General features: G+C 45.0%; 1 protein-coding gene across 4 annotated transcripts in view; it reads left to right on the top strand.

Annotated features, from left to right (window-relative positions):
• The window catches only part of sws (patatin like phospholipase domain containing sws), a 275,614-nt gene that overhangs the window by 110,962 nt on the left and 140,754 nt on the right, over nt 1–23,898 (top strand). For all 4 annotated transcript variants that reach the window (XM_037414017.2, XM_075879135.1, XM_075879134.1 and 1 more), the window contains exons 19-20: nt 4,872–4,944; nt 9,726–9,848. In XM_037414017.2, the coding sequence (XP_037269914.1) occupies nt 4,872–4,944; nt 9,726–9,848 (196 nt within the window). The remainder of the gene's footprint in view (nt 1–4,871; nt 4,945–9,725; nt 9,849–23,898) is intronic.

The raw sequence follows: 23,898 nt of genomic DNA, 5'->3' as shown, positions 1-23,898 counted from the left end.
ATCAACACGCGGATTTTTTTTTTTTTTAATCCGGTTGGAAACTGCGCGGTACCGGGATTTGAACCACGGACCTCTTGCATGCGAGGCGGATGCTCTAACCACTACGCCATCGCCAGTCATCTAGTGGTCGTCTTTTTTACCGTGCTTGCAACATGTCCCCACAACCTCATACTAGGCCTTGATTTTCTTGCCGCCAATTCTGCTCTGATTGATTGCTCCACTGGTGTGCTCCGCCTAGAGCTGCCACAAATCAGTGACGCCCCGTACCAACCTACATGCCGATTACAATGCAGCGACTTTGTTCACCTGCCCTCCAAAATTGTGACGTATGTCGATTTTCTGTGCTCACCAGCTGTGCCCGACGGTGACTATTATGCTATGCCTCTCACCGACGTACTCCTTGCGCACAATGTTGCAGTGCCCCATACGGTGGTCAGCATCACAGATAACAAAACTTGTCTACCATTTGTAAATTTCCGCTACATGAATTATGTGCTTCCACAAGGCATTTCCGTGGCCCACCTGTGTCCGTTGCTCGATTCACAAATTGAAGTGCCTGCCTTAGACACCCTTGTTTCACCGCAGCGCACATCACTCGCAACACATTTGGGCAGCCCTCAAATCGTAGACATGATCGCCGCTGATCTTCCGCCTCCACAAGTTGAAGCCCTACAACATCTTTTCGAGGCCTACCAGGATATTTTCGATTTTGGCGACCGACCTCTAGGACAGACGTCCTTTGTCCAGCATCGCATACACACAGGTGAAGCCAACCCTGTTCACCGCCGTCCCTACAGAGTGTCTGCTTTTGAGCGGAGCATAATTCAGAAGGAGGTGAACGAGATGCTAGCGAAGGACATTATTGAACCATCCTCTAGTCCCTGGGCATCCCCGGTGGTATTAGTTAAAAAAGAAGGACGGATCGTGGCGATTTTGTGTGGACTATCACCATCTTAACAACATCACCAAGAAAGACGCATACCCTCTGCCCCGCATTGACGACGCCCTTGATTGCCTCCATGGTGCCGCCTACTTTTCTTCCATCGATCTTCGTTCTGGTTATTGACAGATTGCTGTGGACCCCATGGACTGAGAGAAGACGGCTTTTGTAACACCCGATGGCCTCTACCAATTCAAAGTCATGCCTTTCGGCCTATGTAATGCCCCCGCCACCTTTGAACGAATGATGGACTCCCTGCTCCATGGATTCAAGTGGTCTACGTGTCTTTGTTATCTGGATGACGTGATCGTGTTTGCTCCCACTTTTGAAGCGCACCTTGAGAGACTGTCGAAAATTCTTGACGTCTTCCGTCTCGCCGGCCTTCAGCTGAATTCATCCAAGTGCCGGTTTGGTCGCCGTCGCATTACAATACTTAGACATATTGTTGACGCTTACGGCATACAGCCTGACCTAGAAAAAGTTCGAGCTGTGAAGGACTTTCCTGTGCCAAAACTGCCAAAGATGTCTGCAGCTTTGTGGGGCTCTGCTCCTATTTTCGGCGGTTCATCAAAAACTTTGCGGAAATCGCTCGGCCCCTAACAGATTTACTCAAACCAGATGAGACGTTTACCTGGGGTCCCTCGCAAGCAGCAGCATTCTCCGACCTGACCATTTTGCTCACTTCTTCTCCTGTGCTGGCTCACTTCGACCCTACGGCACCGACCGAAGTCCGCACCGATGCCAGCGGTTACAGAGTAGGGGCTGTGTTGGCTCAGCGACAACGTGGGCAGCATCGCGTGATAGCTTATGCCAGCAGGCTGCTGTCCCCCTCGGAGCGTAATTATTCCATCACAGAGCGCGAATGCCTAGCGCTGGTGTGGGCAGTCGCGAAATTTCGCCCTTACTTATACGGCCGACCATTTATAGTTCTCACCGACCACCACGCTCTTTGCTGGCTCGCCTCCCTCAAAGATCCCACAGGTCGTCTCACCCGCTGGGCACTCAGCCTCCAGGAGTATTCTTACACCGTAGTGTATAAATCAGGAAAATTGCACAAAGATGTGGATTGTCTGTCACGCTACCCTGTGGCCGACTGCGATCCTACGAGCACTTATTATGTGGGTTGCGTCCTTTCCATCTCCCAACTGCTTCATCTCGGGGACGAGCAACGTCGCGATCCGGATATCAGCCGCCTAATACAACAGCTCGAATCTTCACCGCAAGATGCTTCTGTTCGCATGTTTACCTTAAAGGATCACACCTTATATTGGCGTAATTTATCGCCCAATGATCACGACCTACTTCTGGTAATACCAAAGCACCTGCGCTCCACGGTCCTATGCGAGCTCCATGACGCGCCAACCGCCGGTCACCTTGGTGTCTCTCGCACATATGACCGTGTGCGCCGCCGCTTCTATTGGCCTGGCCTTTCACGCTCTGTACGTCGTTATGTCAACGCTTGTGAAATTTGCCAGCGTCGCAAAAAGCCGTTGGGACTCCCTTCCGGATATCTTCAGCCCATCGACATCCCATCGGAGCCATTCTTCCGTGTTGGTTTGGACCATCTCGGTCCCTTCCCAACACCCGCCTCCGGAAACAAGTGGGTCGCGGTAGCTACGGATTACGCGACCCGTTACGCAGTTATGCGAGCCATGCCAACAAGCTGTGCTACAGACGTCGCTGATTTTCTACTACGCGATCTCATTTTAGTGCATGGAGCCCCTCGTCAACTGCTGACAGACCGAGGCTGTACGTTCCTTTCGAAAGTGGTTGACGATATCCTGCGTTCCTGCTCCACCCAACATAAGCTCACGACATCGCACCATCCCCCAGACAAACGGGCTTACAGAACGTTTAAACCGCACCCTGACAGACATGCTATTGAAATACGTCTCGGCCGACCATCGTGATTGGGACCTTGCACTACCCTACGTGACGTTCGCATACAATTCCTCCCAGCATGACACTGCTGGGTACTCGCCATTTTACCTTCTGTTTGGACGCGAATCAACATTGCCGTTGGATACCTTTCTGCCAGCCGCTGCGCAGTGTACTTCTGAATATGCACGCGACGCTATTACCCGAGCTGACTAAGCTCATCAGCTTGCCCGCAGCAGATTAATGGCGTCCTAAGACTCGCAGAAGCATCGTTACGACGAGCGGCATCGCGACGAACACTTTCCAACAGGTTCTCTCGTTCTTCCTTGGTCCCCTACGCGACATGCAGGCCTTTCAGAAAAACTTCTCTCTCGTTTCACGGGCCCATACCGCGTGCTTAGACGAGTGACCAACACTACATATGAAATTGTCCCTGATAATCCATCAACCTCTTCTGCTCTGCTGTCAAGGGACATTGTCCACGTATCAAGGCCCAAGCGTTACCACACTGCTCCTGCTGTGGCCCCGTAAACTCGCCGGGTCGGCCCTTTTGCCGCCGGGGGTCGTGTTACGTGATTTAAGCTGACTGAAACAGGGCATAGTGGGACATATTAAGAAAGGTGCCTCAGACTGAGAGTGAAGAAGTGGACGTTGTCGGTCAGCTGCGCTGAGGCTGTAGACTGACTATTGTTATTTTCCGCGTAACAATATCAGCCTTTCTACAAGCAGTTGCCAATAAGTTTTTTGGGTTTACACAGTAGTATATCTTGGGTATGGTGATCATCCGTCCTGGAACTCATTTAATCATAAGGTAGTTTAGGAGAAGTGCATTGAGGGCTTTTGTGCCACATCTCGTCAGAGATAGAAAATCTTCAAAGATGTTCATCATATCACCCTGAATATAATTGTTTGGCAGCATCTCGAATCTAGCTGCATCGGGCCACCCTGTTTGACAACGTGTTAGCTGCAAGCACTCCAAGCTTCCATAAAAAGTCGGCTAACCACTCAGCTCATGGTGGCTTTTAGTGCCAGCTATAGAAATATAACTTCAAGAAAGTAAAAAATGCAGCATCAAGTACTCTGCAGGCTCTTAATCAGTAATGTGTAGAGACTAAGGCACAGCTGTTTTGCGATAATTTTTTGAGTTGCTGATATTTTTGTTCCTATTAATCACTTTGTTCTGTGTCAAAGAATAATACAGTGATGTATAAAATAGTTTTGCTTGCACAGATGTGTGCTTGAACTTCAACTTTTTATCAGTTACTGCACTTCCATTTCAGAGATGGCAAAATATTGCAAGAGAAAACTTCTCACCAACAGCTAAAAAAACAAGCTGTAGCTAATTTTGCATCATGGCGTGTCTCGCCATTCACTAGTAGGAAGGTGGTCACCCTAATCTTAGTGTTGTGACTCAGTTAGGGGGACATTGCAGCATTTTAATGTTCACTGTGGCCTTTTCAGTCATCTTCTATGCTGCAGCATTGGTTTTCTCAATGAGTACAAGTATAAGAGAGGGTTGAACAAGCACGAGGGAGCATCAAAACGTCACAGTGTGCTACTGCAACATCAAAATAGAGTAAAGAAAACTGACACTGCATGTTTAAAAAAGCTTTTTGCATTAAATTATTCATGGTGCTCTGGAATTTTACAGTATTTTATTCTATGGCGCTGTGCTTTTAAACTGAATGCTGAATTTAATGCTGAATATGCAGTTGAAGAAACATGCCACTCTCTCTTTGTACTTTCTTGGACCTTAGCTCAATAACTCAGCTGTACTGTCATTTTCCCACTGATCTACACCTTTTTTGAGGTTAGGGCTGCATTTCATCTCAAACATACGTTGCGTTTTGTTATAGCTAATTTACTTTTAAAAAGGCGGACCTAGCTCCCAAGCATATTTGTTCAGGAGGTTGTTGTAAAAAAAAATTTACATTGCATTTTTAATATGATGTTTTCATATATGGTTAATATAGTGAACAAAAATAAAAGTTGCATTATGCTCATTTGATTCACTACTTACGCATTGAACTTGACATTACATGGTATGTCACAGGTGGTAACTCGACTCATTCATTTTCTTGGCCACCGGCTTCTGGGTAGCTTGCAAAAAGGTGACACTGTGAAAGGTGAGTTTTCATTGGCAGCAAGCTAGAGAACCATTTTTATGAACTTGGAAATGTCATTTTTTTTTAATTAGCAGGACTGAGCATCTAGAAAAAATCTGAATGTACCAAGGAGTATTGCCATGGCACTATCAGAGTCTTGCCTTTGTGAGTGAGTGTGCAGCAATTGGCTGTTTATACCATGTGCTGCCATGAGATATTTTAAAAGCGTTCCGGTATGCATAAAGAGAGTGGTGTTTTACTTTTCCTGTGATGTGCAATTGGGAAAGCAAAATCATTTAAGCGAGGGTGTTCATAATGATAACCACCCTGAGGCTAGGATCAGTTTTGAGATAGTATCCGTCCCCAAGCACAAAAAGTAAAACACATGTTTTTATACTAGTTATTCCATGAAGTTTAGGAGAACAGAGATTTTGGGCTTGTTGGTTGGTATTCATCTTTTGATGACTGTACTGTATGTAGGGTTTTTAAATACAAGTATCTTGCTGTTATTTTTACACACAATATGCCATGGTTCAAGCACATCGACATTATAATTATATATTACAAAGCATTGAAAAAACTAGGCTATCTATGTCGCACTATGTCTAAATGCCCACACAAAGGTTCTCTTATATAAATTGCTAATTCGTCTTATACTTGATTAAGCATCCATTGTCTAGAATACTTATAAGCAGTGCAAGATTCAAGAACTGGAAGCAGTTCAGAAAAAGGCGGTAAGATTTTTATGTGCCATCGTTACGACCATGATTGCTCACCCTCTTCTATTCTATCTTCATTGCAATTTACTCCACTGTATTGGCATCACCAAATAGAGTCATTAAAATTCTTGCTAAGCATCGTTTTCTCCACAGTTAAACTTTCAAATAATAGGGAATACATAAACTTAGCCCCACAGTCAACGCCGAGGAGCTATCGCAATATAAATTTGAGGCCTTACTACGCTCGAACGTTCAAATTGTTTTTTTCACCGTTCTATTGAATACTAGAATTCATTGCCTGGTTCCCTTCGTTCATGTCCATCGCAGAGTTTTCTTGCCGAAATACATAACTCATACGTGTGAAATACGCTGATCTGTTTGCAAAAGGTATTGCTTTGTTTCTTTTTTCCATGTTCTGATATTTTTGCACTAATGCTCGAACAACATTATTATGTTACTTGTTTGCTTTATTCTTATTGTTTTTTTGTTATATTTCTGTATCTTTGTATACCCACTCCTGCCATAGTGCAATTATCGCTGTAGTATGTGTAAATAAATAAATAAAATAGTGCAACAACAAGAGGATGAAAAAAGAATGGGTCAGTGCCAGTCTTGACGTTTCTTTCTTCGTCGTCGTGTTGTTGCACTGGTTTCAAAATGTATCTCGTGAAGCTTTCTTTTTTCGGAGAAAGTTTTGGTTAAAAAATGTGTTAGGTGGGACTGCAAAGGACAGCTTGGTCACAGTACTGACTGCTAAGTATCATGTTTAGCAGTGACCGTCATTTCCACCGTGGCATGAATGTTTAAGGTAGTATCATCTGGTTCTTTTCAATGTAATATAGAGGCCGATTGCACGCAGCAGTGGATGGTGGTGTGTGTCCTGTCAGAAGCAGCTTGAGAACAAGCTTGATAGCTGTGATAGACTTTGCTAAAACTCTTGTGCAAGTGTCGGAAAGGTGTTATTAATTTTATGAAAAAGTATCAATCTTAGATAATTTCATTGGTCATATTCCAAGAAAAAAAAAAAGCTCTAAAATGGACAAAATGCAGCAGGCTTAAAAAAGAAACTCTATTGTGTTAGAGAGTATAGGAAGCCAAAGCAATGCATGGTGGCGCTGCGACTCTGAACACGCAGCGCCATCTTTGGAAGAAAAGTAAAAACCGGGAATGTATAGCGCGCATTTTTCCTTCCCTCCAATGCGCTGCCGCTTGTTTATGTGCTCGTGCAGAGAGTGCGCGCTGCGTTTTAATCACTTCCCAATGTACTACCTGCAGTGCAGCTTCATAAAAATCTCTCAGCCAGACTAGCACTTCCAAGAAGCGAATCTAACAAAGGGTAAAGCTCAGTAGTCAAGTTTATAATTTTGAACAGATGACAGAAGACTAGGACGCCCGAGTCACTGTGAAATATATTTCTCGAGTCCTCCGTGATAATACCGTGTATGTCGTATGGCTCGAGATAAGTCTCATTCTGCTGACATGAAGCCGCGCAGTATTGATGTGCCGTGTTAACGTTTATGGAAACCATATAATTGTTGTTTTGATGTGGTATGTAGCAGTAGCGGCCGTCTACTGTCATGTGGAAACGTTTGCGGCATGCTTAAAAAAGTAAAAACTAAAGTTATACCGTCATGGCATTAAAATGTCTGAGAAGTTAGTCATGTCCTTGCGGTGGGCGCATGACCCGTTAATGTCACTGCGAAGCAGCAAGCTGAAGTTTAACCACAACAAGTCAAGTTGAAGCGCTCGCCTCGTTTTTTGTTTTCTTTTTTTTCAGCTCTCGTGTTATGCTTGCTCTATTTCTCTCGAACGCGGCTGTGTTCGCCAGCTCTGACTTGCTGGGAAACTCGTACAGCTTTACACGTGGACAGCGTCCCTTGGTGTTGTCTGCATTGCTGTGGCAGCCCACAACACAACAATACTTCTGACCTTACCGACCCTTTCGTGGGGCCGCTTCTTTCATTGCGGATAGGCAACTTCACACAGTGAGCGTCTCGTTTTAGCGTGCCGAGCTGACGGCATGGTGCCCAAGTTCCCGCACCGACTGCAGAACGCATTGCGCGCGTGTCGCATGCGCTCACATTTTGGCGAAACACACGTAGTTGCCTGCGACCTCTCCCGCGTCTCTCCTCAACAGTTTTGAAGCTTATCGCCAGGGTCAGGTGCGGCGTTGTCGTCGCTCCGCAAACTTGAGCTTTGGCTCCCTATTAAGGACAGCAGAACTCATCTCACTCTGACTGTCAGTTAGAGTGATTGGCATGCAGGCAACGTATAGGCAACAACTTAGACATCATTTGGTGCGATATGTATATCCCCTTTAGCCACAACATCTACAGTTGTGCACATAGACTTGTTCACGCTGCCTGTTACTTTAACCAGTATGAAATGCAATGGGCACTTTTCTACACTTTCTCAGTGGACAACTATCGCTTATTCAACTGTATTGGGCTACGTATTGCTGCAGAGGATCACTTTGCTGAAGGCACTACCATATTTGACAAGTTGTTAATTGGGCCACATAGAGGGCATAGCCAAAAATTTTCGGGGGAGGGGGGGGGGAGGGGTTCAGGCACTCTTTTAAAATTAAGGGGGGTGGAATCTTGCAATACTCCCCCTTTCCCCCTCTGGCTACACCACTGTGCCACGTTGTGGGATTTCTTATTCTTTGTTTACTCGGAATGCATATAACTGACACCGGCCACCTTTTTTCACCGCAAATGTTTTTGTTTTTGGTGAAAATAAAGCTCTTTGATTGATTGATTGAAAAAATATTCCATGTATTTCAAGCTTGAAATTGTTTTATCGAAAAATAGAGAATGACTGGCTTAAGAACAGACATCTATTTAAGGGGGACATCAGGCATGAGGATAACATTTCTCAGTAATTCCACTCCTGTGCCAACTGCGGCAAAGTGCGCCAAATCAGATTTACAATACCATCCTGATAATATCAGCAGAAATTGCACTAAACTGTGTCAATTTTTCAGATTTGTAGGCATCTATCACTAGCAGTAAACATGCTGGTGCATCAAAGCATGTGCAGCTTGTTCTCAGGGCCGCCAAAGTAGCAACCTGTACCTGGAATTATTCTGCTAAGTAAACTGCCATCACGCGTGCGTCCCAATAGTCTACGATGGTACGCTCGGTGCCGATGCAGCTTCTGTTGTACAAGGCAGCTCAATGGTAAAATGTGCTCTCTGCAGGAGCTCGTGACATCTAGGCCTATTAGTAGCCTGTAAGTTTGGCGACTATTTATGGGCAGATGTCATCCGTTTCAGAAACATTGCTGATAGCTCATTTAAAGATTTGCATTGTAGATACTCATTGCAATTTTTGCTAATAACTGCACGCATGCCGCTAGAATGTCTGTCATGTCTTTTTTGGGATATCTCTGTCGTTTTTTCAGTGCTTCATGTCCACAGAAGAGCGCCCCGCCGCGGTTGTCTAGTGGCTAAGGTACTCGGCTGCTGACCCGCAGGTCGCGGGTTCAAATCCCGGCTGTGGCGGCTGCATTTCCGATGGAGGCGGAAATGTTGTAGGCTGGTGTGCTCAGATTTGGGTGCACGTTAAAGAACCCCAGGTGGTCGAAATTTCCGGAGCCCTCCACTACGGCGTCTCTCATAATCGTATGGTGGTTTTGGGACGTTAAACCCCACATATCAATCAATGTCCACAGAAGAGCATGTGAACAGTGGGAACGCGTTGACACTTTTCCTTCAGTATACTTTATCCATGAATCTTTATTCAGAAGAGCCTTTTCGTGATTCCTTCCACCAGCACATCTGCGTTTGTAATTGCTCTTGCAATAAAGTCCCCTGAAAGGCCCCACTTTTTCGAGCTCTTGAATGCCAGGGTCCCAGTTCGAATTTTTAATGAGCACTTTTTAAAATGTTATTTCATTAATAAAAGCACGTCTCTTGGTCAGAGCAGTAAAAAGTAGTTTGGCAATTTCTACTCAGCATTCACTGCATTTATACACCGATTCAGTGCTCAGTAGACCGTACATGGTACGCTATTACATGTGTTGGACATTCACACTTTCGGCTCCTTCTATACACCTTTGTGCATCACTTGTTTGTTTCAGCTGCGTCCATGATCTCCCGGCCGACGGGCTCCAATTTCACCACCATTGCAGCGTTGGCTGTCAATGAAGATGTTCCACTTGCAACATTCACCCTGGAGCTGTGTCATGCACTTCGCAGCATAGGTAATGTCTCTTGTTTGGGAATTTTGTGGCATAACTGTCCAACAGTTGTCACTGCATCTAGGGGCACCAGTATTCCAGTTTCAATGTTTGGTTTGTTTAGCATTGATGGACTACCTATGTCTTGCTCTGTTGTACATACTGCTGTTTTTCAGTTATCATTGTATGCATGCAAAAAAAAAAAGAACCAGTCTTTTTCATTTTTTTTTCAATAAAAATTGCTTGGTGTCATTATACAGTGCATAAAATAAAAAGTAGAAATAGAAGGCACTCAGAAAAAACACTTGTCATTAAAAAAAAGTTTTGTACTGAAAAACCTTAATATTACAAACTTGTATTAACGAAATATAGGTTATAATGAAGTAAATAAAGAGTAGTTTTGCAATATAGTGCTAGGAATATACCTTTATAATGAATTTTTGGATATAACAAATTTTTGTGTAAGATGCAACTTTGCTATAATGAGGTTTGGGTGTATTACATTAGAGTTAAAGGCCATTTAGTCCTTTAGCAGGGACCGAACTTACAACCTTGTTGCAGGCTCGGTTCCTGCCCTTGGCAAGTTGTCTCTTTGTTCTTTTTACTTTGTGTACATCTATATCACAAAACTACAATAGACTAAAAACAGTACAATTTTTTTTAATGTTGGCTATAAAGTTGAGGTTGGGTAACTTACAAGAGTTATGAAGGGGGTCTTTATGTCATTTTTTGTTATACAAGCACAACAGTTTGTGACAACAGTCTCCTAAAGTTTCACATACCTTCCTTGTCTTTGTTATTTATTGGTTTTCATTAAGATGGCATCATACAAATAAATGAACTCTCAAAGTTCCCGTCGTTCATTTACTTTGTACACAGTGGTACGGGCAGCCCTTATCACTTGCCTAAAGTTTTCTTCCATAATGTTGAGAGTTCAGCTGAATCAAGAAAAATTATCACAAATGTTCAGCAGTCTACTGAATTTTCATAAATCTTGTGTTTTTTCTATACAGCATGACTTTGTATCTGAAAGTGATGCAGTAAAATTACATTACAACTAGCATAGTTACAAGACACACTCTGTTAAGTTTGGTTGGTTTTCCTATGTTTGCCATGTTAAGATCATCGCATGATAGAAACATGGTTACAAGAAACATTAGGTTATTGAGCATATTTCCAGGTCCCTAGAGTATAAATTGTTCACTATATAGAAGACAAAACCCAGACACAAACCGATATCCGGTGAAATCCTCATAACCTAGGCACGATTTTTTTCTCTTCTGTAGCTGGATGTCATTCCTCGTATTGTTGTGACTACAAATTGCACTGAACTTTTTCTCATTATGCTTTCATGATCGCTATTGCATTCCCACACTGTCTTTATGACAAATTATCATTCAGTTGGATTTCATCCCAGAGGGGCTGTAAGTGTTGAGAAGGTAGGCTGATGAACACTTGAGAGTACTACAAATAGTATGGTGAGCAAGAGGAAAGCTTGTTAAGTCAAATGAAACTCCAGAAGTTGGGGAAAAAGCTAATATAGTCTAACGCTTTTGTAAGAAATAAATGGGTATAAGACACACTAGTGTACCTACAGTAAAATACAGGTTGATCGAAAAATGCATACAAGGTACCCTGCTTATAAGAAACATTTCATATAAAAAAAACGAGAATTGCTGCCCGGAACATGCCTCCTAAAAAGGAGTTCAACTGTACGTTCTGCGGTGACTAAAAACAAGCTACCATGAAATATTTTTTTAAAGAGCCAGTAAAAAACCCCGAGGTCCAAAAATTGTTATAAAGCAAAATGTGTGCACTTTTGCTTTTTCAACATGTTGCCACAAAAATTTTGTGAACACGTACTGTATTAAGGAAGTTACAGGGGTTTAGAACACCAGTTTCAGCTAGTTTTCAATTTTCGCATTGCCTCGCCGCCCTTCTCCCTCACAGGGAAAGGAAGGCGTAGCCCGACGTCGTGACTGGTTCAGACCAATCAATGAAATGTGTGCTACATCAAGTCGCCGTTCGGCGATTAGTAACTTTGCTCCACTGCGTGTGAAAGGAGGATTAATTGGGCGTAAAAAAGGATCGTGGGAATCGTTTTTCGAAATTGAGGCTCAGCGCAGCGCTTTAATATTTGGAAAACATGATCACCGCGGTCTACTCCACGAATTGCCAAGATTTTTTAGAGGGGTTTTAAAAAAATGTCTGAGCCTGTTGACTGGCCCTTTGAAGGGGATTCCGGGCGATTTTTTTATGTTCACTGATTTCGATGAAACTATCAGAACATGTTCTCTTTGGCATCCTGATAATATGTGTGCAATTATACAGTCATAAGTGATTTAGCTTTTTAAAACCGAATCTTAAAATTGGTAGCCCGTTCTGGAATCACGTTTGTACAGTCGAATCTCATTAATTCGAACTCACGATGAGGTCCCGTCAAAGCTACGTGTTTTTCAATAAGGGAAAACGCCTGGTAATTTGAACGCCCAAGCACTTCTGACGGTTAATTCGAACATATTGTGCTCCGAAAATTCTCTCAGCACCCCGCCTGAACCCGCGGCGGTACCTGCGACACCTCAACACTGAGCGCGAAGGAACTGAAAAGGAAAGAAAAGGCTGCGGTGGAATGTTTGCTCTCTCTCAAATGCCGATCTGCAACGCGTCCGTGTCACACTCTCTTTTTTCCATCCCTGCCACGTAAAGACCCTTTTCCTTCCAACGCCGTGCGCGAAGGGAGAGAGAGAGAAAAAAAAAAGGAAAGTTGTCACTGGGTTGAACAAATGTATGGTTGAAGGAAAGAAAAAAGGCACTATCCTTGAAGGGGGAGGGGGGTCCCTCACGCGCCGGTGCCACTTTCCCCCTTTCCTGTCCCTGCCAGGTACCCTTGTCCTTTCAACGACGCGTGTGAAAAAAAACAAAAAAAAACTGCTGTGGAGTGTTGGTTTTTTCTCAAATGCGGATCTGCTTCTCTCCGCGTGGAGAAGCTCCTCCTTTCTCGTCGCGTGGGTAGCGGAGAGCGGGAGGCTCCGCTACGCAGTCGTCGTTGCCATCGTCTTTAGAAAGTGTCAGTGCCGGACATTTCCGCGCGCAACATCTCTTACCAGCAGAATGCTGAAGCCGAAGTAGAAATGCTTTGCAAGCTGCGTGCGAAATTGATTGACTCCCTGCAAGGCAAACGTGCGCAGATGCGCATCACCAATTACTTCAATTAATAGTGGATGTCCTGTGATTTGTGAATAAATGTGTCTTCTAAAACTTCCCCCTCATGTGTTAGCTCAATGCACATGCACCACTGCATGAAGAGCCCTCCGTTTATTTAGCTTTCATTAATTCGAACTTCTTTTAATTCGAACAAATTATCGGGCCCCTTCGAGTTTGAATTATCGAGATTCGACTGTATATGCAGGCCACCCTGTGTATGTAATGTACAGTGCCATCCACTGTTAGGGTAAACACAGCTCAGCATGGCTGCGCTCTGCACAGCACCAGTGTGCAGGCGCAGCTGCACATTGAAGAGTAGCGGGGCCTGGACACGGACCCAGGAAAATGCTTTACATCATCTGCTACATCGCTTGAGTGCATCATTTCATAGTAGCCAAGTGCCAGTCTCGCTTCTCTGTAGTACAGCAAGATTGACACCATCGTGTGCCACTTGCGTAGTTTTGATTGGATGCACAGCCACGCCGGCTGCATTTGCGCTTCACAGAGCACTGCCACTCTGAGCCGTGTTCACCCTAATAATGGATGCCACTGTACGTGTCTAATTTTTCTACCCCACCTCGCCCAGCAGATAGATGCCGCGCACTATTTCCTCATCAAGGCAACGACGACGCGAGCATAGTTTGGTTCTGTCAGCTGCATAGTGTGTTAGTCGACGTTGACATCAAATCTTGCAGTAAAATTGAGCAATGAGGAAATCGATACGGATCAAGTCAGCTGCTTCTGTGTTTACATAGGTGATGCTTCCACATTCACATAGTAGCTGAAATCATCAATGAACTCATCACTGGTAAGTTTAGACAGGCTGGCCCAGCTTGACTCCAAATCAGATGAACTTTCCAGCTTGCTTTTCGTGCGATAGAAGAAGCATTCAGGCTATGTTTACACCCTGGCCAGTTGTAGTGGCATGTAGCCGTGGTTTCGTGATGTCATCATATACCCACATGCAGCAGCTCCCTGTTTCAGTTGCGATTTTGACTTATCGTTGATTGCTTATATAAAATTATTGACGAGTCTCTCAGAAAAATGAACCACCACGTTTTATACGGGACTGTTATTACTGTTTGAAAACTACATTATTTCAATATAGTCGAAAATGCACTGGAGTAGGCAATCCGTAGGCAATTCATAGCGATTTCCTGTGTTTGAACACTTTGATGCTGATGTATATAATAAAATAATCTAGACCAATTTCCAAGTTGTTTTTAGGATTACTGGTTAGCCCCGCCTCGGGGGTCTAGTGGCTAAGGTAGGCTGCTGACCTGCAGGTCACTAGATCGAATCCCGGCTGTGGCGGCTACATTTTCGATAGAGGCAAAAATGCTGTAGGCCCGTGTGCTCATACTTGGATTCAGGTTAAAGAACGTCAGGTGGTCGAAATTTCCGTAGCCCTCTACTACAGAGTCTCTCATAATCATATACAGTCGAGCCCGCTTATAACGAACCTGAGCCTGATGCGGCATCCATTCGCGGTATCCCGAAGTTCATAGTAAATGAAACGCAGCTTTTAAAAAAGTTGAGAGTGAAAACACAAAATTTTTTTCCCCAAAAGAAAGGTTCGTGACAAACGTGTTTCGAAAAGCAGAAGCGATAAGGGCAGTCTCGGGTTTATTTCAAACGGCAGCGTGCTCATCGCCGAGGCCCGTGGCATAAGCTGCATGAGGCACTGGCTCCAAAGTTTCATCGTTCTCGCAATTCGATTCCTTCAAATCGCTCTTGCCGCGTGCTTCATTCACAATGTCCTAATCTGTGCACAATTCCGTGGTGTTGACATCATCATCGGCCGTAATGAAACAATCGCAACAGATGTCCCACCCGCTCTCCCATGTCAGAGTCGACGACGCGCTACTACAAATCGCCGCCATAGTGGTCCTGTTTGGAAGCTTCACGCTCGGCATTGGGCCCGACGTCGACGAAGTCGGCCTCGCGAGAACAGTTTCGCACGCATGTAGCCGTCACCACCGGTCACGAAATATTCACCGTCTCCACAGCTGAATACCGGGACGCCCGAAGCGGCAAGTTGGCTGCCAGGTGGTCAACAGCGAGCGCTCCGCAACAAGGCACCTAACATGTGGATTACGCCCAAGCCAAGCGGTCCCATTTTCGACGTTTTGTTGGGCGGCAGGAAAAAGCGTGCAAGGCCTCCCGTCCTCCATCCTGCAAGGCGCGCACACGCCACACACATGCCAGAATGCGTGGAACAACTCTGGGTGCGTTTCTAGTCAGCAAACAAAACTTCTGAATTTGAGCCAGCGTGGCTGGCGTCGCGGAGCGCTGGAGACGGTCGAAGGAGTTGTGATCAAGAGAGGAGAGCATATTTGCGAGAGAAGGGCAAGGAGGTGCGATAGGGCGAAGAGAGGGGAGGATACGGCAGGAAGGCTTCCTTGAAAACGAAAAACATGCGGGAAAGAGGCAGGTCGGGTAGCTTGCTTGAAAGGTCCTGTGAAGTGCACAACTCGCGCATAGAAAAACTTGAAAGAGTGCCTGTGCACGCAGAAGTCAAAACACAGCCGCCTGGATCGGTGGCCGTGGTCAAAGAATCGTTTTGTTGCGCCAGCGAGTTTGTGTGGCTTCACCGACTTCAGAATTTCGCGATTCGTTATGCTTGGCCGTTTTTACGCTTCCGCACGCGTGCAGAGGGCATGCTGAGCCGAGTGCGAAGTGAGCGAGAACAGGTCCTAAACTCGAAATGAATCCCGAATTATCAGTGTCGGTGGGGTAGCGTACGCTCGTGCACTAGAACGATACGATAAGACAAGACGCAGACGATCGGGTACAGTCGGTGACCGATGATGTCGGCAAATGGTCTGGTCACTCTATGCTGGCGATGCCAACGACAGTACCAGTGATCAAAAACTGAGGGGAGACAGGTCTTCGAAAGATCGGTGGCAGTGTGAAAACACGGACCTTGTCTGGCGAACCTGCATGCTGAGAGTGGGGGGGGGGGACAAAGGACAAAGAGGTGTGTAACAAAAAGTAGTCGGGGAGAGCGGCAACTAGAGGGGTGCGAAGGCAAAGTTGGCGTATAACAATAAAAATCTGTGGGCACCTCGCCGATGCCTGATCGGTGGTCGAACATGGTTTCCCGGGCAGAGCGCCAACTCTGTTCGCTGTAACCAATTGGCGGCGCTCGGAGACGTTCGTTGTAAGTGTGATTTTGTGCCGTTGAAACAGTGTATATTTTCACGGTCACGCGGAGATTGTTTGCTTTAAGCGAAAGTTTGTTTTAAGTGGGGCTGCTATATGTGGGTTCGACTGTAGTGGTTTTAATCTATCTAGGATTACTGGTTACAAGAGGCATATTTCTCTGGTGCCTTGAGTGTCTCTTATTATGAGATTTTACTTATTATTTGTGTAGAGATCATGTTATTCTCATTCCTGCCTCATCTTACATCTTAGTTCAAATCTTAACACTTGGTTTTGGGTAGTCCAGAAAATATCTTATATCTGCCACAGAAATTGGTTGATGACTAAGTTTAGGGTGTCAAATGATGGAGAAAAAAAATTGTTTCTAACAGTATTAATCTTACGGTTTTACTTTGAATATCATCATAAAATTACCAAACCAAAAAAAGATATAGCAGAAAAACAATTCATAGAAGCATCAATGCTACTCTGCACAGTTTAAACTTGTAAACAAGGCCCTAATAGAATACTGCAAATACAAGCTCTTCAATTAGAAAAGTTACGTATATGCAAAAATATAAGCACTAGTAACTTTGTGCTATGTCACGTTGCTTATACGGCAGCTATGCTAACTGGCTCGTATCGGAGCGCAACAAGATCAATGCCCTAATCACAAGAGTTTTCAAGCTGGCCCGTGGCATTCTCGTCAAAACGCACACGGAAGACCTCCTGAAGCTGGGAATCCACACCACATTAGAAGATATTGCTGAGGCCGAAGAGTTTTCACAGTTTGTCAGACTGTCCGGCACCCCTGGGGATAGGGTCATACTCGGCATGCTGGGACGCAACCCTGCGGTCCTCAGTCTTGATGCTGTGAAGCTGCCTAATGAAGTAAGGTCCAAGATTTTCATACATTGGATGCCACGCAATATGCATCGAACCTACAACGCAGCACGAAGACGAGCAAGGGGTAAAGCTCTACTCGCCTGTGCCCGCCTGGACAAGGAACGGGCCTGTTTCGTTGAAGCGGCTTCGTACGCTCAAAAAGAAGCATTTTCGTCAGTACTTGTTGGTTGTGATTGTGAAGTAATCAGCTGTGCTACCATCCGCACTTCTAGCTCCAGCATTGCAGAGCAGGTTGCCATTGCTCTTGCATTAATTGACGGTGTACATGACACAATCTATTCAGACTCCAAGGCTGCTATCAAGGCATTTCAAATGGGTATGGTAGCTCTCCAGGACCTGCTAATCCTTAAAGAAGCTCAAGACCTCAAAAATCACTCATTGGTCTGGTTTTCTGCACACCTTGGACCAATTGAGGGTGCTTCGATCAATCTGAACGAGGAGGCGCATTTGACTGCACAAGGTTTGACTGACCGTGTGCTGGGTAACGCCTCATCTCCTGGGCGATCTGAGCCTCTCTGCATATCTCGTATGTGCAAACACCATTATCTCTCGAGAAGAGTGCTGCCCCTACCACACTCCTCGCTGTGCAGGGCCTAAGCTGTTACTCTAACTGCTCCAGACAAGAACCTACCTGAGCCCCGTGGCACTGCACACAATATACACTGAACGATTCTCAAGCCAAGATTGCCCCTTGTGTGGCTGTTATGCGGACTTCGAGCATGTCCTGTGGGGCTGTGTCTTTGCTGGTCCCCCTTTTGAAGAAGAGGAAATGAACAAGGTGATTAAGGCCCAGGACCTCACCTCTCAAATCCTGGCTGTCCAGAGGGCCCATGCAAGGCCCACGCAAAATCTGACAGTCCCCGAGTGGGCCTAGCCAGGTGACGCTGAGTAGACTCGCATGTGTTGTGGACCCGATAAAGTTATTTCACTCACTAACTCACTAGTGCCAATCACGCCACTTTGCAAAGTAGTTTCTCGGCACTGTGAAATAAAGTTTGCCTGCATATGTTTCACACAATGCATTTTTTTTTGCACATTTTTTCTTTCCTCATAGCAGTCCTGGTATTTTTCAGTTTTTGTGGTTGGTACTGTGGACTTCGAGATGCTTTTTTGTATATACGTTGATATGAACAGTGTACCCAGTTACCAAATCTGCCAAAACCCATAATTTTCATCCTCGTTTGACCACTTTGTCTTCATGTACTGTGGAATATAAGACTGACTGTTTGATTTCACCATTTTCTTATCTATAAGAAGGTTCTGACGAGGTTGAAAAAAATAGCACAGATGAATCATTCATGCATTACAGTAGAGAAGACTCAAGAAGGCAAACAATGCCTTGAACCTGTTCCATGGCATCACTGACAGTGAAAGAGCCTGGAAATGTGTCGTTGACTCCAATTGCAATGCAGGTGCAAGACTTGGATGATTCCCCTTTACATGAGAAGTCTGATGAACTTGTGCATCTGCTCATCAGTGACCTCCTCTAATTCTGTCCCTATTACTCTGCATTGGTTCTTTGAAAATGTGCATCTACATGTACTTATTTGTATTTGCATGTATCTCTGAGAATTTCTGTGGTGCAAAACATGAAGCCCCCCACGCGGCAATTTGGAGCCCTAGTTCGAGGTGTTACTCCTCGTCGTCTTGGCCGAGAAAAATCCACTCTTTCTGCAGCTTGTGTAAAATGTCCCTGCCCCAACGAAATTGACACCTTGCAGATAAGAGCGGTGACCATTGGTATGCACTGGATATGTTTACATCAACATGCAGCAGCAATACAACGCCCAAAAGGGGAGAGAGGAACTTGCTGGCGGATACCTGCTAAGGTTTCAAGTACTGTCACCGTATGTACTGAAGTCTGAAGAATTAAAGTCGTCTACCCTGTCTGTGCTACTACCATCATCCACACACTCCCTCTCAGATTCGTCGGAGACTGCCTAAATTCGCACTAGCAATATCTACGCCGTAACTGAAACCACGAGCGCTCGCCTCGTGGTTTCAGTTACAGCGTAGACATGAACGCAACGAGCGCTCACCTCCCCACGAGCGCTCGCTTCCCTGACTTGGAAAAAGCTTTAAAAATCTCTCCATGGCTGACAAAAGAAACTGGAGTCATGAAAAAATGTTAGTGATTGACAACCGTTTAGAACACGAATTGAGATTGCCCCACTGATAGAAAGATAGTCTGTTGTATGGTCAAAATTGAACCCTATTTTTCTTGCTATAGTACGTGGATTTATACTATTTTTACTCTGACTAAAAATAACTTCCGGTCCCTCATGTAATAAAAAAATGAAGATGCACATGATGGTGATCTTGTGGCCTTTTACTGGTTTACGCTAATAATCGTCTTTAAATTAATGTTCAAATGCAGTACTTTTTTCTTGTGGTCTTTCCTAACCTAAAACGAAGATGTGCCTTCATTTGTACTGAGCAGAACAGTGGTGCTGCCTGCACATGGTATCTGATCCAATGCTCATGGCCGGCAGCATCAACTTTGTTAGCTGAAGGCCTAACTGCACCTGCCGACGAGAAGTACGAAGAGCGCTTTGTAGCCTCTCCATTTAGCTCTTGCAATGCGCAACATTGCCTTGCCGGAGCTAATTATGAAGGCCACGAGTGGCTCTCTTGTGAGGTGGAAAAGGAGTCTCACATAGTGGCAAGTGTTTAAAAAACTTATTTTATCTGCTTTTTATTTTCAAAAACGATTGACATTATGAATATGATTGTGGTTAACCACAGTTTTGTGGTGTCAGGCATATCGTGTCCCAAATTCAGAAATACTGATCTCAGAGTCATGGACCTGCAGTCAGTTTCACTTTCGCGGGATGTGTCATATAGCGCCATGCAACAGCTATATTTGGTAACCATTTCTACACGCTGACGCGCATTCTCTGAATAAAGAGTCCCCTCCCTGTTCTCCACCTAGCATGACGCTCAGTACAGCGTTTCGGCGCTAACGCACCCATTTTCGCCGTCGAATGGTACATCCAGCAGCGATACAACAAACTGGCAATGAGATGAACAAAAAATAAGCATCTTGCGTACTTTTTCGGCATCCTCCGCCGATTTTCTATGCATATTACCACCTTCTCGGGCGCATTTACAGGACACTGCCCTACTTACACGCTGCACGAAATGCGTTAGGCCTACTGCGGCCACCCCTGCATGTTTGGCCAAGGCTTGCTGGCACAAGTTACTCGCCAACGCATACTGGCGACTGCGACTTCACAGTGCCTCAGCGTTCCAGTATGACTTCCACGATAGCTCCTCTGCCATTCTTGCATACTTCGGGCACTCCTTCTATGCCTTGGGCTAAATGGCACCATGTCTTTTAAGTGTACGTTGACATTGCCGCTGGAGACATCGCCCGGCCTGCTCTCATGAAGAGTCTACTACTTAACGCACTCGCATTTGAGGGCCTTGATGTCTACTGGACACTACGAAATCCGCAGGACCAGGCGGAAAGCGGAGAGGGGACTCTGGAGGATGGCACGCAGGATGAATACATCGCAGCACTTGCTCTACTAGAGAACTAGTTCAAGGCTCCGAGCAATGAAGTCCTAGAGCGTGACTATTTCAAAATGCGCAAGCAAATACCGGGGGAATCGGTTACTGACTACGTTTTTGCTTTACAGACAATGGCGAGCAAATGAAACTTCGGCGCCTCCGTCCATTCCATGGTCCGTGATCAGCTGTTCAGCTGATCACGTACAAAATGTGCGTACAAAATGTGCGAAGACGACTTATGCAACTGGGTTCTACCTTTGCTTTACGCCATAAAATTCAAATTGCGAAGAGGAGCGTACTGAACTCGAAATGCAGGAATTTTCGCACGCGCACAGGTTGAGAAGATAGGATTACATCCCGGTCCACAAGATGGCCGGCCAAAACAAAAGTATGGCCGATGGCCTCCCCGACAGAACTCGGCAGGAAGCTGCCAGGATAGACCACACCGGTCTGAATCGGGTGTCTGCTACAGATACGAATTTCATCAACACTACGCGAATTTTCCTAATTGTCCAGCCCGCAATTGCACTTGTTCTGCCTGCGGGAAACAAGGTCCCTAACGAGGTGTATGCTGCTCATCAAATGTCGGCACATCTCAACACAATGTAGCTGAAGTACAAGATATTGCTGTAACAAACACATTTACAATTCTAAACATTGATGAACGCTCCAGCCATCTTTCACCACTGAAGATTATTGTTCAAGTTGGTCAAGTCGACATTCCTTGTTGACACCAGTGCGACCGTATCATGATTTAGCTTACAAGACTTCAAGAAGTACTTTTTGGGGACCAGACTACTTTACTCATATATTGTCCTTCTGGACTATTCGAAGAAATGCATTGCCAACCTCTGATACTTCTGCACAAACGTTCGGTACAATGATACCACTGCTGCTGTCACATTTTACGTGATGGAAGAGGGTTCTTCACTTGTGTTGGATGCCATTCGAAGCCTCTGCATAACCATCGACGGTGAAACATTGTCCTGTTCACAAATTTCAGGTTCAGAAACCACAAGAATTCCTGCCAATGCTCCTTCTGAATTTCATCACCTCTTCACCCAGGAACTCAGACTGGCGAAAGGCTACATGCACGAAGTGAAATGCCGTCCAGGTGTCCAGCCAGTCACTGCCAAACTTCGTAAATTGCCATTCCTGCTTTGAGAACAAGTCTCCAACAAACTTTCTCGTCTTAAAAAATCAGGCGTCATCGAACGAGTTTCAGCATCAGATTAGGTCTCTCCACTGGTCGTGGTGAAAAAAAAGAACGGTTCCTTAAGACTTTGCGTGGACTTGCGTGAACCAAACAAAGCTATCGTGGTTGATGGATTTCCCCTACCCCACATCGAAAAACTTCTCTCGTAACTTACAGGTGCTGTTTACTTTTCAAAGCTAGATCTTGCTTCAGCGTACCATCAGGTTAACTTGTCTGAATCAAGTAGAGAACTAACTACCTACCTTTGTAACACATGATGGTTTATTTAGATTCCGTAGAGTTTGTTTTGGGCTTTCATCTGCCCCTGCTGTTTTTCAGAAAATGATTTTGGACATTTTGAAAGATTGCTCTGGAGTACTGTGCTACTTAGATGACATTTTGGTCTGGGGTCGAACGCGTGCGGAGCATAATGCTACGGTAATTTACAAGTTGTACTAAGACGCATAAGCAATACAGGAATGAAACTGAAGACAAATGTGTCTTTCCCGTCCAGCAAATTAAATTTTTAGGACACAATGTCAGTGCCAGAAAAATTGTCTCCTTTTGAATTCAAAGTGCATGCTATTGTTAATGCACCTGCAGATTCTAAAACCTTGCATTCATTTCTTGGTTCCACATTACCCTGATGTTGTTGAACCACTGCATTTCATGTTGTGTGAAGGCCAAACATCAATTGGTCCAAGGAAGCCAATGTGGCTTCCAGCAATATCAAAGAAGTACCAGCTGCAAACCCAGTCATTCAACTCTTTAATGAGAAGCTTCCGATAGTCATTACAACTGATACGCCCAACATAGGATTGGGTGCCATGTTTCAACAACTCAAAGGTGACCAGTTAATCACAATTGCTTTTGCTTCGAGAACTTAGTCTCCTGAACGCAGCTACTCTGCTGGTGAGCGGGAAGCTCTAGCTTGCTTTTTTGCTTATGAGAAATGGCGTGTGTACTTGTGGGGTAGACATTTTACATTACGCATTGATCATCAAGCTCTTGTTGCATTACTTTCTGCTGGATCAGAGGCCGGCACCCATTACGCATTTCACACTAGTGTGCCAGACTGTTGTACTACAACTTCTCTGTACAGTACTGCAAGGGTTCACATAATGTTGTGGTGGATGCACTTTCTTATAAACTAATGTGTTTGGTTTCCTACTTGGATATTGTACCCCTGTTTATCTCTGAGTAAATGAAACTCCTCTTAAAAGAAACACATTTTCCTGGTCCCTTAAGATTTCGTTTAAAAGGCATCTATTGTAATTCATTCACATTCTCTTGTACAAGTACACAAGAGTTTACGTCTCCTTTCCTTTCTAGGGGAAGATGATGTGGTGTCGGGCATTTCATGTCCCAAATTCAAAAATAGTAATCTCGGAGTACTGGACCTCGGATCAGTTTTGGTTTCGCAGGATGTGTCGTATAGCGCCATGCAACGATTATATTGTGTAACTTCTGCTATGCGCTGATGCGCATTCCCTGAATAAAAAGTCTCCTCCCCGTTCTTCGGCCCAGCATGATGCTCATTACAGCGCTCCGGCGCTAAAGCGCCCATTGTCTCCGTCGGTCGGCGCATCTGGCAGTGATACAAGTTTCACTAACTCTTGTGAAAGCAGAACCTTTAGTGAAATGAACAATTTTCGAGGAGTGCTGTCAGCATAACTATCGCTTCACAGTGCTACTGGAGAAGGAACTAACTTCTTTAGTGATTTAATGGCTTCTCGAAACAAAGTTCTGCCTTCAAAATATCCACGTGCTTTTGGAATCAACCCCTGCAGGTTTAATCACTAACAAGGGGGAGCTTTCCCTTGCTGGCACGCACTGGCAGGAGCCCTAGCGGCTGGAGGGCACAGCAAACCCAGTGGCACCCTTTGCATCCTCTAACCTAACCTTTCCCTAGCACCATCAAAAACTGGGTCAAGAAAAATCTGCTGTCAGTTCCTGTATTGCACGTTTGTCCTCTGTAGCGAGCATAACGTGGTTTTAACCTAAAGGAACACCTCTGCTGTTTCTGCTTGTTTTACATAGTTGTAGCAATTTCAGTTTAATTCAAGTTACTCTATAGGAGTGAAAAATCACACTCTGAGGAATGAGAAGACC

Source organism: Rhipicephalus microplus, chromosome X (genome assembly GCF_043290135.1).
Source record: "Rhipicephalus microplus isolate Deutch F79 chromosome X, USDA_Rmic, whole genome shotgun sequence".
Taxonomy (NCBI): Eukaryota; Metazoa; Arthropoda; class Arachnida; order Ixodida; family Ixodidae; genus Rhipicephalus; species Rhipicephalus microplus.
The sequence above is the reverse complement of the archived record's forward strand: the minus strand, read 5'-3'. Positions and strand labels throughout refer to the sequence as shown.